The sequence below is a fragment of the Penicillium paradoxum genome (genome assembly GCF_028828445.1).
Source record: "Penicillium paradoxum strain IBT 22861 chromosome Unknown utg000005l_segment0_segment0, whole genome shotgun sequence".
Lineage (NCBI taxonomy): Eukaryota > Fungi > Ascomycota > Eurotiomycetes > Eurotiales > Aspergillaceae > Penicillium > Penicillium paradoxum.
Window position 1 is genome coordinate 858,422 of NW_026643183.1, and position 15,405 is coordinate 873,826.

At 48.1% G+C, this 15,405-nt stretch overlaps 5 protein-coding genes across 5 annotated transcripts; 2 read left to right on the forward strand and 3 right to left on the reverse strand.

The window, feature by feature from the left end:
• Window positions 1–5,179: 5,179 nt before the first annotated feature.
• Window positions 5,180–6,224, forward strand: N7457_005358 (uncharacterized protein; the record flags this gene model as incomplete). Its single annotated transcript, XM_057176403.1, has 2 exons — window positions 5,180–5,650; window positions 5,718–6,224. The coding sequence occupies 2 exons, from the start codon at window positions 5,180–5,182 to the stop codon at window positions 6,222–6,224; spliced, it is 978 nt and encodes a 325-aa protein (XP_057030705.1).
• A 1,571-nt stretch (window positions 6,225–7,795) lies between these two features.
• Window positions 7,796–9,043, forward strand: N7457_005359 (uncharacterized protein; the record flags this gene model as incomplete). The annotated part of the gene is made up of 1 exon (XM_057176404.1): window positions 7,796–9,043. One exon carries the CDS (start codon window positions 7,796–7,798, stop codon window positions 9,041–9,043), a length of 1,248 nt encoding a protein of 415 aa, XP_057030706.1.
• A 240-nt stretch (window positions 9,044–9,283) lies between these two features.
• On the reverse strand, window positions 9,284–11,014 carry N7457_005360 (3'-5' exonuclease; the record flags this gene model as incomplete). Its single annotated transcript, XM_057176405.1, has 1 exon — window positions 9,284–11,014. One exon carries the CDS (start codon window positions 11,012–11,014, stop codon window positions 9,284–9,286), a length of 1,731 nt encoding a protein of 576 aa, XP_057030707.1.
• Window positions 11,015–11,830: 816 nt separating this feature from the next.
• On the reverse strand, window positions 11,831–12,988 carry N7457_005361 (uncharacterized protein; the record flags this gene model as incomplete). Its single annotated transcript, XM_057176406.1, has 1 exon — window positions 11,831–12,988. One exon carries the CDS (start codon window positions 12,986–12,988, stop codon window positions 11,831–11,833), a length of 1,158 nt encoding a protein of 385 aa, XP_057030708.1.
• A 1,128-nt stretch (window positions 12,989–14,116) lies between these two features.
• Window positions 14,117–15,088, reverse strand: N7457_005362 (uncharacterized protein; the record flags this gene model as incomplete). The annotated part of the gene is made up of 1 exon (XM_057176407.1): window positions 14,117–15,088. One exon carries the CDS (start codon window positions 15,086–15,088, stop codon window positions 14,117–14,119), a length of 972 nt encoding a protein of 323 aa, XP_057030709.1.
• Window positions 15,089–15,405: the final 317 nt, after the last annotated feature.

The window sequence follows — 15,405 nt, forward strand, 5'->3', positions numbered from 1 at the left end:
TAGCGTTTCCCTCCGCAGATTTTAATTTTAATCAGCCACAGGCCACAGGCTCTCGTGGCTAGTGCAGGTGGATGCGATGATCTTGATGTGCTTCTGTGGAGACTCCCGGATGTGACAACACCTGGATTTCCGACTTTTCGCCATGCCCCCTTCTCGCACATTGCAATTCCCTTTCTCTCCACTTACTCCGTACTTGGTCATAGCTGGGAATGTCAATCTCTACACCGTCCCATAGGAGATCCATAGAAGACTCCGTATATCATATTGCACCTATTTCCTGCCAATCTATTTTGTGATGGGCTCCACTTGTGCGTGCTCCAATCTCCGACAGGGTTTGCTAACCGAGCCGCCATTGTCTGTGCCGTTGAGGATTCTCGTGAAACGGGTGTTCCCCCAAATAAGCCTCGGTCGGCGACATTGATGTCTTACATAGACGCTTCCCACACTGCGAGCTCTGTCAACTGGGGTTTCACGGCCGCTGGCGTTATTTTAACTTGCCGACCGAGTCAATCCCCTGTGACTCGCGAGCGGTGCACTATATTCTGCCCTTTAGCCTTTCTGTTTTTTCTTCCCCTAGCACACATCTCTACCTCCCAAGGCGGACAGGGTTCTCGCCGAGCCTTCTTACTACAAAACCAAATAATACATAAACATAAAACTGTGTACACTGCCCAGGGACTGCAACTGCAAATCTCGGAAGCATGTCAAAGCAAAAGCACCCCCGGGAACCACGGCAATGTCCCCGACCAGAGAGAGATCAGCCGCGCGCATGCTGCTGCACTGCGGTCCATCGTGTGTCCACATGTGGAGACGGTCGGGCGCCCATTATTTAACACCAAAAATAAATAGGTCCTCCAAGCACAAACACCCCCTCCCCTGCGACGGGAATTTGCAGACGCCATGCTCCGAGGCGGTGGGTATGACGGTGCGACATGATTCCAGGGTTAGAATCGAGGCAGGGGTCGTGGGCGTTGGGAAACAAGGCTAGACTCGTCAGGATTGCATACGGTTGAATCAGTCATGGGCGCATCCGAGTCGACCAGTGGGAGGAAGTCGTCAAGCAAAGCCACTTTTCAGAGAAATTGAGTTCCCGTCTGTGCTGTCGCCGAAATTCCGCCATTCGTCCGTGAAGATAACGACGGCCCCCAACGCCTAGAGCCCGTACGGAGTCAGATCGTATGGGAGAAAAAGCAAGATCATGGGGGGAAACAGGGGGAAAAAAATCATAATCGTGAAAAGAAAACAAAATATAAGAGTTTCAAGTCATGTCTTGCCAAGACTTGATAGTGCAAACCTTGGAAGTACAGGGATTGAAGACCGGTCCAGTGAGGAGAGAGTCGATTCGTACGACCTCGAGACAGTCACAATAGATGCGTCCAATTTCGATGATAAGATAGCTTCGGATCGTGGGGATATGGGCCTGGGGGCCATTTCCAACCGGCGTGATGCAGATGCGTGGTTCACGGACGGAGGGGTCACAGATGCCACTTGTGTCAGGTACTTTCTGTTGGGTAACATGTCTGTGTTGCCATTCATGTGCTGGCGATGGAACACGAGGGATATAAGTCTGGAAATATAAGGCGTCTGCGAAGCCGATTTTGGATGCTTATCATTTGACTCTGGTAAGGTTGTGTGTGCATCGACTGTATCAGGGTCTCATGGCCTCATGGGCTGCATGGGGTACCCCAGGTGGGCTCAAGCCTTTCAACGCGGGTTCCTTCAGGTACCGCTGAGCCAATAATACTCTGCCGTAGGCAGTTATTGATGTGGGCTGAGTCGGCTAGTTGGCTTTCGAATCTCGCCCATCACATCTTGCTCGCTGTGGCGGCAAGCCTTGGCCAGCCACAAATGAGCCCCCCGGGGCCGGGTTTTAGTCGGATTTGCGGTCGAGCGTGTGCTTTGTTATTCGAGTAAACTCGGATTGGAGCCGAGATGGATGATTCGTTGGAACTGACACGTTCGTCGTTTGATTCGCTCATTTATCCTTTTTTTGGTTGGTTGCGTTTTCCAAACTGGGGGACAGGTCGTATATATGTTTTCAGCTAAGAGGTCAATTTTTCATTTCGCGTTTCCTTTATTTTCCTCTAGTTTGTGTTTCTAACCGCAAATGCAAATAAAAGTCTACCTATAGCACATAGGTACATATATATCTCAAATACCCATACTCCGCATTCATCACCCCCATCCATCGGCTTCTACGGAGTACTCCGTACTTCCCAATGCAGGCAAATTTGTCATCGTACATGCTTTATCGATATGTCCAGGGGAATATATACCATTTGAGACTATCTTGCTCACATGGAGCCTCGTTATCTGTGGAGTACGTAACTGAGGAATATATTGCCATCAGGTGCTCTATGCGTTGCCTTTGCCAATGCCTTCCATCTTACTGGGTATAACGGTTGTTGCTGGAGGGAAAGAGGTTGCAAAAAAAGAAATTAGAGGATATCCTCAAGCAGGGTATTCATGGTATCGATTCTATAAATCCAACTGAATATTGACCTAGATTACAGCACAATGAAATATGATGATATCCACAAAATCTACGCGGCGATAGCCCCTATTGTCAGTCAGTCTCAGCCAGTAAGAGCGCCCGAGAAATTATCGGCAATAGAAGAACCCATCAGGGGCTCGAGTCTCAGATGCGCGTCTTGTGAAATCCATGGCAGGAGTTTGAGTAAAATGCTATTTGCATGAAGGAGGCCCCCGCAAATCAGACATCGATGTTGTTTTGACAAGCAGCCAGCTATCCTTTATGAGAGCAAGATGATATAGGAAAGGAATACGAAGTAATCCATATTCCGTATTCCGTACGGATTACCATGTAGATAGCATCTGGCTGATAGACATGAATTGCATAAGCTCAGATCCCACACGGCAAGCCGACCTGAGAGGCAAGCACAAGCCCTCCCAGCCTTATGAAATGTCAAGATTGGCGAAGGTCAGAATATTGACGGAATGAGATATCGACAACTCCAGCCATTTGTTTCTCAACCTCCAAACTTCACGTGTTTGGATCAGTGCGATGCGACCGAGCCGGCGGAAAGTTTGGCGAGGGGACCGGGGCGTTCGCAGTCGGTAGATGATGTGGAATCCTGGATGTAGTGAGAATTACCACACATGGGTTGCTGAAATATCCTGGAGGGCAAATAACGTGACTTTATTGTACGACGGTTGATACCTCGCGGGACAAACAACCGAAGGAAAGGGATGGGAAGGATAGGTGCCCAAGGAGGATGTCGAGCGGGCGCTGGGATTTCAAGGGACACTGTTGTTTTCGAGCGGTCGAGGTACTCCGTACGGAGTACTCCGTAGAGGGTGCTGCCATACATGCATGTACCTGTCAATTCCCAGGGAAATTTCCGGCGAATGATATGCCCGACCTTGTACGGAGTAATCTCATCCAAGATGACAGGTCGTAAGAAGTCAAATGGCTGTGAGATTTGGGAGATTACAGGACTTCTGATCACTGCAATTTGCACCTGGAAAACCCGTACGGAGTACTCCGTACAAGACAGCCACCTAGGACATAAGCACTCGGTACCTACTCAGTACGTGCGATTTTGTAGGTTATAACCCCTCATGTTGTGTGGTTTGATTAGAATCTCACCAAATTTTGGGGGGGGATATGATTGATCTACAATCGTCAACCGCCACCTGTTATGTCATGGCGTGTCTGGGGGTTCTCTCCATACGGAGTACTGGTTCAGTGGTCGAATCATGGGCTGAAGCCGAGGAAAAGCACATGACACTTGGCTTTTCTTGCGCCAACCTCAGTCCAACATGCCGAGACATTCTGGGTATCTCACACAGCGGTGGAAGGAAAAGTAAGAGCAGGTAACCTTGGGACAAGGAAGGCGAGGTTGCAGCTGCCGAGCACAGAACACGCAATCGGTCGCTTCTGACCGCTAAGCCAAGCAGAGAATACGGGATGTGTGTGCAATGCCTAGAAACATGATACCAAAGCGTGATCAGCCAAGATATGAACTCCGTCGAGCAGGAGGAAAACTTTCGATCTGAAGCGGTCGTGAAGGGTACTGATTCGTCAACATGATCAGTTTCTCTTGGACGGGACAGCGGAATGAAAGGATCAGAGAGCCAAGACTTCCAAGACATTTTCCTGCCAGGGTCTGGTATCTGGGGGAGTATAGGGCCGTCGAAGATCTAACTCACCTGGGCATGTTTGGGGTACTGTCTTCTTATTGATGTCAGCCTTGTAACATCCAGCCCCGGACCAATTATTGACGGAGTTTAGGTAAAAGATATTGGACAATGCAGAAGAGTGAATTATTTTCTTCCAAGACAAAACTATGCCAACACCCGCCAACCTCTGGGCGTCTGGGCGTTGACCCTCGGTCCTTGGGATACTGTGCCGACCCCTGAGTTGATCCGTCCAGGGAAGTCGTAGCACTGCGAGACTCTGTGAGACTGTGATACTTGATTTTGCAAATCTCATCAAAAAACCCCCAAAGCATGTACCTTCCCTTGCGTTAAAAATGAATATATAGGTTGCGGGATTGGATGCAAATCCAGGGACATCACGTGCGTACAACTATTACCGCCAAGACCCCAGGCTTCGTCTCGTCGCGGATCACCACGCCCCCGACAGCCAATCAGAGACTGAGCACTTCCCAATACATTATCCCCGATGGCTGCTTGGCATCTTGGCGGACGGTAAAATCTCGTAATTCCTTTGCATCCTCGAATACACTCGTCATCTCACGGTAGGACAACTTCACATCTTGTCCAACACAAAACGAACCCCGTCATCAAACATGCGCAAGATAACGACGGTCAAGATATGAGATAAAAGGATCAGCAGGGTGTCCAATGATTCTCGTACTCCATACAAGGCTCGACTCAATGCCAAGGGCTCGGCATCTAGGCGTCTTGGCGAGAAGGACTGCAAACAGCAGGAAATGTTCCTCCGCTGTCTGGCACGGCGTTTCCTGGGCGTTTCCTGGATTTCCGCTCTTTCAAAGCTGCGGCTCTCCGTGGTCATTTATAAATCTCTCTTCCGCCCTTCCTGCCCGCCCTGTTCCCCCTCCGACTTGTCTACCGGGAGCCCCCTATGCCAGAAAGATTACAGAAGTCATGCGGTGAATTCCAGATACAATAGTCGCCCTCTGTGCGTCTACCTTGTACGACATCGTCTTCACCTACATTTCCCTCACCAGCCATGCGGTCGCCGGAGATGTCCTATAGTCCTGCCTACTACCAGGAACAAGGACCCCTTGGAACAACACACCCTCACAGCTCGATCGTCACCCCTCCACCGGCCGCCTGTCGATCCCAAGAACAATCTGTATTGGGCCACCCCATAGGCGGGTCTCGACCTATAACTCCTGTATCAAACCACGACACCAGCCCCCGCACCTCCGGTTCACGAGCACACCGTGCCTATCGCAACCAGACGCTGGAAGGATCCTCTTGGCCCCGGTCAGACCCTCGGGAGATCAACTGCATTCCGGCCGGCGGTCCGACATCAAACGGTGTATATAAAGAAGAGCGGATCCGGAGCAGCTGGGCAGACAGGCCATCACTGATGTCGGGGGGACATTCTAACCCTAGTATAACCCGAACCCGAAAGCGAGGTGTTTCGGATGACGAACTAGTCACCAATGATGGTCAAGATGCTCCTCTGATGCTAGTAAGTACACCATACAGCAGCCTAATAGAGTCTTTTTTTTTTAAAATATACTAACGGACATTGGCAGCTTCGTCTCAACATTGTCCCGTTCTACGCGTTCGGTGCTGCCCTATATTCTATATTCGCTCTCTTCTTCGCCCTTCTCGTCTCGCCTTTTCGCCTCTGCTCATTCTCCCCATACCTCCGATCAACACGATTCACATCACAGCTCTGCGATCTCCTATCTCCTGTCCTCCATATCCATGAACGACTCGTCTGCTTGCAGCCACCCTCAGTGAAGGAAAGATCATCCTCCACCCAATGGATCCGCTCAGAGCCAGACTCAGACCAACCGTCAGTGGTATCTGAACGGAATGAATCCTACTCTATCTTCGCTTCGATCGCCATCCTTGTTCTATCACCTTTCCTCAGCATTGTGATTCTCCTCTTCGCATGGACAGCCGCATTCTTCTGGGTATTCACCATGGTTCTGGGTAACCCAGATGGCACCGAGCGCAAAGACGATGGTCGCACCGCAGTGCTCGGAGTCTGCAAATGGTGGCGATCATGGCTCTGTAAAGCTCGGAAGTCATAACAAGACTCATCAAAACCTCGCTCGCATAGCGTGGTTCAATGCGTGATTACACCTTCGTTAGCTCGACAGAAGCTACATACTCCTTTTACCTTGATATATTGTCCCGCACTGCATGATACCCTCCCACCTCGGTACATGGCGCACACCGGGAATACGTGGAACGACCTCATTTTACCATACTGTTACTTTACCATTCATATGCCGATATTACCTTAGCTCCTGGCGGTTATGACTATACACATTCTGACACGGCGTCTGGGATTGGCCCTTCTTTTCTACACGGCGTCTGGGCAGGCGCACAATTGCTTCTCGAAACTCCCTCGATTTGTATTCTTTGGCTTTTTTTTTTGCAGATTATCGGGGCTAGGTTGATGATTCCCTATCGGGCTCAATAGACCTTTGAATTCGTCGTGCTATGTCACCCGGTGGGAATCTACGACTTACCTTGAAACTGTACTTGTATGTAATTTATCTGCTAGTGGAACTTGTATGTATGTACTGCTCTCGAGTGTGAAATTGATACCCGGGTTTGTTGCTTTTGACTCTGGGAATTTGCTCGATATAAACACTGTAAGATGTTGTCCTTAACCACTCAATTAGCGCGATGGATGGCAAGGGCAAGGACAATGGTTTCACATGATCGTTTTATAGCCTGGTAGATCCCAATATGGTCTTGAATCCGAAAGTTGTAATCGAGATTCTGGGTGTGTTGCGCAGGAAAAGCAGGGCAAACACACATACCCAAGTCCAACGGCATCTCACATTGTGGAGCCGATTGAGCTTTCGTTCGAATCTGGGGTTTAGGTTGTTAAGGTTCTGAGGATATGTGTTTATCCTTCCTGATCTAGACTAGCGTAGCTTCAAAATGTTGGTTCGAACCAATGATAAGGAGTGTAGTCACGTGACAAGCCCACAGATATCTGGCCAGGGTGATGGTCCCGAGTGTCGGTTATAGGACAGTGTAAGAAATACCCATTAACAAAAAATTGTTCTGTGTGGTCTAGTGGTCTTGAGTCTCGCCAACTCATGGGAGCGGCCCTCCATTTGTCGTTGCCCTTTAGGCACCGGTTGCCTAATTGGGTAGCTTCATTTACCACGGGTCTCATGGTTCGATTTCTCCCGTTGCGTTTTGGACCTTTGGACGTTTTGGAGCGACGACAGGGCATGGTAAGGTTGGCCGGCGCGCCTCCTAACCGTGCCTGGAGTTTTTGTCGCCTAGAATTTTTTTTATCCATTCTTGATTCCCATTTTTGAATTTTTCCCGTTTAGCGGGTTCAACCGTGTAGAAATAAGCGTGTTGGAGGTTAGCACGTGTCAGGGCCTTGTGGTGCCTGCCTTAATGCCTGGACCAATGATCATCTGCATACTCATACGATCGATTGTCTATCCATACATCTGTTCTAGCCAGACTTAATATGTGTCTCTACAACCAATTATGGCCTTTGGGACCCCTGCGGACCCCGGCAGCCCCTGAGTTATGTAAGAAATTCCATTTCTTTGATGAGCTAGAAAGCCTTGCACCTTTGGAACACTATCTGAACGCACTTCACTTACCTCCATAAAAATGAAACATGTACCCCACCAAGGCAACTGGAGGCCCTGATCTCAAGATATCCATCGCAGCACCCCCGGTATGGACATATTGTGCGGGCGACACCATAATCGGCAGTGTGAACCGCAGCTCACACATTGTGGCCACCGATGCCGCCATTTCACTCTCCTTGATAGGAGTTTCAAAAGCCCGATTAATCACGGACGGCTATCCAACCGAATCCACCCATTATGGTGATTGGCACCTTTTCAAGCTCCGATCACAAATTTTGCGGCGTGGGCCCATCCACATCCCCAAGCCCAGCAGTCCAAGCGACTGGATCAATATTCCCTTTTCTTTGGAGATCCCTGAAATGACTTCGTCATCAGCACTCCGCAATCACGCTCAACTCGAAACTTTCATCTCAACTGAGGATATTTACACCCAACACCCTTTACCGGGAACTTTTTTCACAGAATGGAACAGTGCCAAGGTCTGCATTGAGTACTATCTCCAGGCCAAGCTGCGTTATATGCGCAAAGGCTCATGGCAGGTCCAACGCGCGATAGCGCCTATCACATTGGGTCACCCGATGGTAGACCCAGCGGGCATCCGCTTTGCGCTGCAGCGATGCAGTGCCACCAGCAGGGTGCGCAGTCAGCGATTGCTTCCATCAATGCAGGACGTGGATTTGTCCTTTACACAGAAGACGCAGAAATTGCTCGGTCTATCGAGTGTTCCTGGGTTGTGCTTTCAAGTTGTGATGAGTGTGCCGCTCGCTATTCAACTTGATAATCCATCACCAATACCGTTGTTTATTAGGGTTATTCCTGAGTGCAATGGAACAAGTGGTGTTATTAAAGATGTTGTGCAACAAGTCCAGATCATCTCGGTTAAGATGGTCATTCTTTCGAAGACTGAGATCATCCTCAAACCCAGCGAGCTTAGCCTTTATATCGCCCCCAAAGATGAACATGTTTTTGTTCAGCCGTTGGGTCTGGGGCAAGCATTCGGAGAATTGAAAGATCCTGTTATCACGTCGGTCGGACCAGGCGATGTGCCGGCTGATATTGGGAGTTTGCTTCAGCTTGTTCTTAGACATGACGGTCTGTGGAGTAATGGAAAACGTTTTGGTCCTTTGGCTAGCATTCAGCCTAGTTTTGTCACCTATAATATCAAGTTGAGTCACTCGATATTGTGGCAAGTCTCTCTTAATATTGCCGGGGAGACACGAAATGTGTCAATGGAGACAGACGTCACCGTGTACAATAGCGCCTTGAGGTTATGATGTTGTTAAATTAAGCTTTATACCCCTGAGTGGCGATGAGACCATGAATATGTACATATGATTCCTGTTGCACTGTGTTGGAAACAAAACAATGATCGTTGCATTTTTGCCTATCCTATGGCATAAAGCACCGAGAAAACGAGATTGAACAGCGCGATGATTGCATGGCTGGGGATTCAAAAAAGATTTGTCATGATATTGTCCAAAACCAACAAAAAAGTATAGATAGACGTAAGAGGCTCAAAAGAATGAAGCGGCCGCCGCTTCAATGCTCACACGCTCGTATCGAAGGTCCTCATCACCGACATCTTCGTCCGAAGAATCAGTAGTATTAATTGGCTCATCATCAGATAGACCAATGTCATAAATATCCAGACCAGGAAGGTCGCGGGATATCATTTGGAACTTGAACTCCATCTCGTTCTTTCTCTTTTGTTCCTTCGCCTCCTCCTCCGTGGCCTTCTTCAACTCCCTCTCGTACACGCGCACGGCTTCCTGTTCCCGGGCATTGTCCGCCCACACCTTCAAGTGCTCCGGGTATCTCAGACACCAAATGACGATATCTCGTGTTGCATGTGCATCTTCAAGGGCACTGTGGCCCTGTTTTCCAGCTTGAATATCGTAGTTGACCAATTCACTAGCAAGAGTCTTCAGACTCCATGTGCGGTTGAGCGACTCAGTTGCGTGTACAGTATAAAAGACCGCTTCGCTGGTGATGATGGAAGAATCGACAATATTCCAGTGAATGATACCCAAGACATCGAGATCATTGTTGAGAGAGTGACCGATAAGAACAGTCTCGCTATCCATGAACTGCCATAACTTCGAGCGTGCTCCTTCCCAGCCATTCAACGCCGTCCCTTTCTTGACAGCTTTGTTCATGGCAAGACAAGTGACCCCGCTGAATCGCGAATCCCAGTTCACAACTTTCGATTTCGGCTGCACATAGTTGTCGATGAGCACCTCGCCAGTCAAAAAGTCAATTGCAGTTAGGAAGGCAAGCTCTCGACGCCCAGCTTCCACTTGCACCATCTCGCAGTCAAGGACGATTGCGCGTCTTCTCGGCAAGCCGTCCGAAGAGCGAGGCACTTGGCGGAAATGCCCTGTTTTGGGAGGAGGCCTCCTCGACGGACGTTTGTTCTTTTCGGCCAAGCCAGCCCTAAGGACGAAGCCTCGTGTAGCTAGACGGGTATCTGAATGGCAGCGCGCCGCTAGATAGCGGAATATCAGGTTTTGCTCGAGCGGTTCAAGGGTGACATGGTAATTTGCGTTTGGGGTAGGGGTGCTTGTCGCATCCCATGGGTCCCTAGGAGCCTCTGGCCTTTGCGGTGGAAGACGTGATGATATCTCAGTTGATACAGGCTTTGGAACAGCTTCCGCAGACTTGACAGGCAGGAGCTCTGACCGGTCCTTGGACTTCTTAGACTTCTTAGCCTTCGGAGCAGGTTCCACAGGCTTGGTAGATAAGACCTCAGCACGATCCTGGGGTTTCTCAGGCTTTGTGTTCTTCGGAGTTGGCTTTGCTGGCTTGATAGAGACAGGATCGGCATGGTCTTGGGACTTCTTAGACTTCTTGCTCGTTGGGGCTGGTTCCACAGGTTCCAAAGATATGGGTTCAGTAGGATCCTGGGATTTCTTGAATTTCTTGGATTTCTTGCTCTTTGGGACTGGTTCCGCTTCCACAGAAAACAATTCAGTAAAATCCTCGGGGTTCTCATATTTCGCGCTCTTTTGGGCTTGTTTTGCTGGCTTGAGAGACTTGAGATCGGGACCATCTAGGGGCTTTTCATGCTTTTGGGAGTGTTTCAGCAAGGCGGTGATATTGCCGAAAGATCTGTCGCATGGTATGCAAGAAATTTTGTGACCTTTAGACTCAAAATGGGCTTTGACGGCACCGAGACTTTTGAAGCCGCCTCTCTGGCATCCGGGACAAATAAATAACTTGTCACCGGCTATCGTAACTGTAGCCATGATGAATAAATATAGAATGCCAAGATTTCTCAGAAATTCCGCTGTCGCTCCCAAGAAGGAGAATTAAACGCAATTCGGGAGTTTGGAAAGGACAATATGTGTTTGTATTGCCTAATCGAGCCCACCAGTTCTGGAAAGTAGGTGTGATGGACAAGGATTGATACCCGACGTGCACTTCACTTGTGTGACCGGTGCGGGCGTTAGTGGGCAAAAGACCACAACAATGAGCGAGTTAGTTTGGAAAGTCTGTTTTGTCGAATACAGGCTACACAATCAGTCAAAAATGCCGAGATATTGACAGCGATATTGATCCCAAGAGGGATGAGATTAGCCTTCGAGCCGAGATTCTGCCCAATTTCACCGGGGTGGATTGGAGGCCTGAATCCTCAGGCCATTAAGGCATCCATTCGCCTGTCACCAATCACCTTCAGACTTGAAAAGTTATACTCAAATTGCAGATATAAAAGCGTCTAATATACTATCTAGATTTAAGAGCAGCAATTCTACGGTCGTTCTGAAGGGGCAAACATGATTAAGCCTTGACTATCTCATATTTTCAGACAGATACTGTTCATACTACTGTTCATACTTCAGGTACATACCCGCTTATCATCTTGCGTGATACGGAGATACCAAGAAAAAAGTGGTTAATTTGACTTTAAAGACGTGCAATGTATGAGATTAAAAGGGATTTCTAATGGTGTAATTCTTAATGATAATACCGAGAAGAAACCCGATTTAAGAATGACACAATCATAGTAGCCAGTATGAATCAAATCAAAAGTGGTTAGTAAACATGTGCTGGTGCCCAGGTGATCAAAAAGGATAGAGCGAATTCTCTCTCTCCTGAGTTTCCTCATATTCCCTGAGATATTCCTCTCGAATTCTTGCCTCCCTATGCGCTTGAGCCAGGACCTCCTCGGCGTTCTGTGCAGACCTTGGATCTTCGCATTGTGCCAACTCCTGTGTTAGTTCTTGATCTAAATCATATTGACCGGCATACTGACCATCGTACTCACCAGCATACTGACCATCGTACTCACCACCATACTGACCATCGTACTCACCACCATACTGGCCATCGTACTCACCACCATACTGCCCATAGTACTCACCAGCATACTGACCATCGTACTCACCACCATACTGACCATCGTACTCACCACCATACTGGCCATCGTACTCACCACCATACTGCCCATCGTACTCACCACCATACTGGCCATCGTACTCACCACCATACTGACCATCGTACTCACCACCATACTGCCCATCGTACTCACCACCATACTGGCCATCGTACTCACCACCATACTGACCATCGTACTCACCACCGTACTGACCATCGTACTCACCACCATACTGACCGTCCTCTTGACCATACTCTTGACCATCCTCTTGATCATCCTCTTGACCATCCTCTTGATCATCCTCTTGACCATCCTCTTGACCGTCATCTTGACCGTCACCTTGAACGATCGGCGCTGCTTGAATGGCTGGTGTTCCCCGAGCTGCTAGGCCCGGAGCGGGGTGATTAGTATCAGTACGCATCTTACTTTGGGCTGAGGAATCTCTATCATCTTCTCCATCGTCTTCCTGCTCTCTCCCTCGCTTAAGTGCAGGTGCAGGTGAAGCTCCAGTTGCTGGTGAGGGCAGAGGCAAAAGCGGAGGCGGAGTTGGTGGAACAAGGTACTTTCCGCTCCGAGCCACTAATTGTTGCTTGGGAGCTGCTAGTCCCCAGTTAGTAGGCTCGTGATTGATATAAAATAGATAAAGCTCCCATAGATGCTTGATACTGTCGGCTGAACTAAGATTTCGAACCTCTGCTGGTAGCTGTACTGCCGGATCAATGAATCCTTCTTTGAGGGCGCCTTGTTGGGTTTTGGATCTGGACATATTATCAGGATTATTTCCAATGGCAACCCAGTCAGCCATCACTCGATCATGAACTGTATGTAGATGGTCTAAAATCATTGTTTGGCGCAAAACAATGTCTCCAGATTGGGGAATTTGCCAGCTACCCTCCCAGAGATTAAATGGACCCCAGAAACGTGGCAAATGGTATGCACTCAGACCCCTGCGAAACGAAAATTTCGGCATTTTGAAGGTAATATATAATGATAGATAGATTGTTGACCCGGATTATTGAACTGTCGAAATAGTTGTGTGTGGAAGTTATCTGAACTTATAGCGAGGGTTTGGCGACTCTTAAATACTTCCAAGACTCTTTGTGGCCTAAAGTGAGGCTATGAAGAGTATTGCTTTGAAGTTTGACAGTTATAATACATTGTTTCTATTCGAGGTCAACAAAGAAATGCACGAAGGGTTTAGATAAGGGTGACTTTGAATCCTTTTGTGACCTAGTGTAATATAATGAAAGAGTTGACTTCGAAGCTTAACAGCTTTACTACATTGTTTCTATTCAAGCTCAAGAAAGAAACCAAGCACTCGAATAAGAGCAATTGGGAGTCCAGTCTCACAACCAAAACAAAGAGATAATCAGAAACCACCTTCTTTTCAAAGATAATGAAGCACTTGGACTTTCTAAAAGAGAAATTGACGGAGGATATTGATCCCAAGAGTGATAGCAGTAGACTTCTAGCCGAGGTTCTGGCTAATCCCATTAGGCTAGATCCTTGGAAAGGCTGACTTGCGAGACATGCTTTTCTCAAATATGGATAGGCTATTACATGTAGCAGAATAATCAATTTATACTGGTCACCCAGTAATGCCTGAAAGACCTAAATCTCAACGGAATATGGTATTGTTTACCACAGGCAAATATACACTATCCCTTTAATTTGAAGCCTAATCCCAACTCGTGTATGTACGCTATGTGATGAGCTCGCCTTTCGCCAGTACGGCCCTGGAGTTGTTCTCATACGGCTTTGGATATTTAGTTATGTCAGACCTATCTCAAGATTTGCCTTTACGTTGTATATATAAAAAGACCTATCAGATCTAGCTTTAGAACGTTAAGTTCATATCTATAGATACTTGTCATTCTCCAATATAATATATAACTTGTTCTATAGATTTCTATTCCTAGTTGGCGTCGATATCTACCCTCCGATCATAAGGCAAGTTCCATCCCTTCCAAGCTTACTTTTCCCCCTCGGCTCCAGCCTTACCTGCACCTTCACCTCCGTGGCTAGCGCCGTCGTCATCCTTGTCTTTGGGCTTTTTGGGCGATTTCTTAGTTGCTGGACCTTGTGGTGCTGGATCAGATGGATTAAGGAGTGCATGAATGCTACTCTTCTTTCGGGCTGGGGCACCAGAATCATCATCGTCTTCCTCCTCTCTCTGTCTCTTAGTTCCTGTTGCAGGTGCAGGTGCAGGTGCAGGTAGTAGGGGTGCAGGTAGTAGGGCTGCAGGTCCAGGTCCGGGGGCAGGTCGAGGTCTAGCTGCAAGAACATGTCCAGGCGCAGGGCCAGGGGCAGGCTCCAGGGGTGCAGGTGCAGGTCCAGGCCCGGGGCCAGGTAGTAAAGGTGTAGGTCTAGCTCTACCCGCAGGTAGTTTTAGTAGGGGTGCTAGTCCAGGGGCAGGTCCAGGTGCGGGTCCAGGGGCAGGTCCAGCAGGGGCAGGATTAGGGATAAATGTAGGAATTACTAGTGGTGGGGGCGCTGGTACAGCTGGTACAGGCGCAGTCTTAGTTGCCTTTGTTGCCTTAGATGCAATAGTTGTATGAGCCGACGTAGCAGGTGTTAGTCCCCAGTTAATGGGTAGAATGAATCTGTTATACCGATAAAATTGGAATAACAGATCAGCAGCATCCTGTGGAGGAAGAGCTCGAATAGGTGCTGGTAGAGGTACATTTGTATCGATTAATTCATTCTTGATCGTTGCTGTAATAGTGGCTCCTCTGAGGAGGTGTTCAGGGTCCACCCCCTGTTGGACCCAGTAGTTTGTCACTCGAGTATGGACCGTATGGATATGTGTCATAACCTGAGCTCGGTCCGCAATAGTATTTGGACTCTGGTCAGTCAAAGGAAGACCTAGCCGTTCCCAGAATGTCGGTATATGCTTCTGGCTCATGCCCTTACGGTAATTTCGAGGTAGTTCAGCGTTAGACATTATGAGAAAATGATATACAGTGGTAAATATCTTTGGATTGGATTGGATTGGATTGGATTGTGAAAAGTGAGAGTTATGATAGAGCCTGGCAGCTATTATATACCGAGACTTCTTTAACCGAGTATAAAACAATGAAGCATATGTATGGCTTTGAAGCTTAAGTCAAATATATTATTCATATTTCACATAAAGAAAAGACATAAAGAATTCGACCGGGAGGAACCGTTAGGACTAGGTTCGATTAAAGCAAAGAAACAAAAAAACAAAGAGATATATCAAATTAGCTATTTACTCTCTATCAACCATAAAGCCTTTAT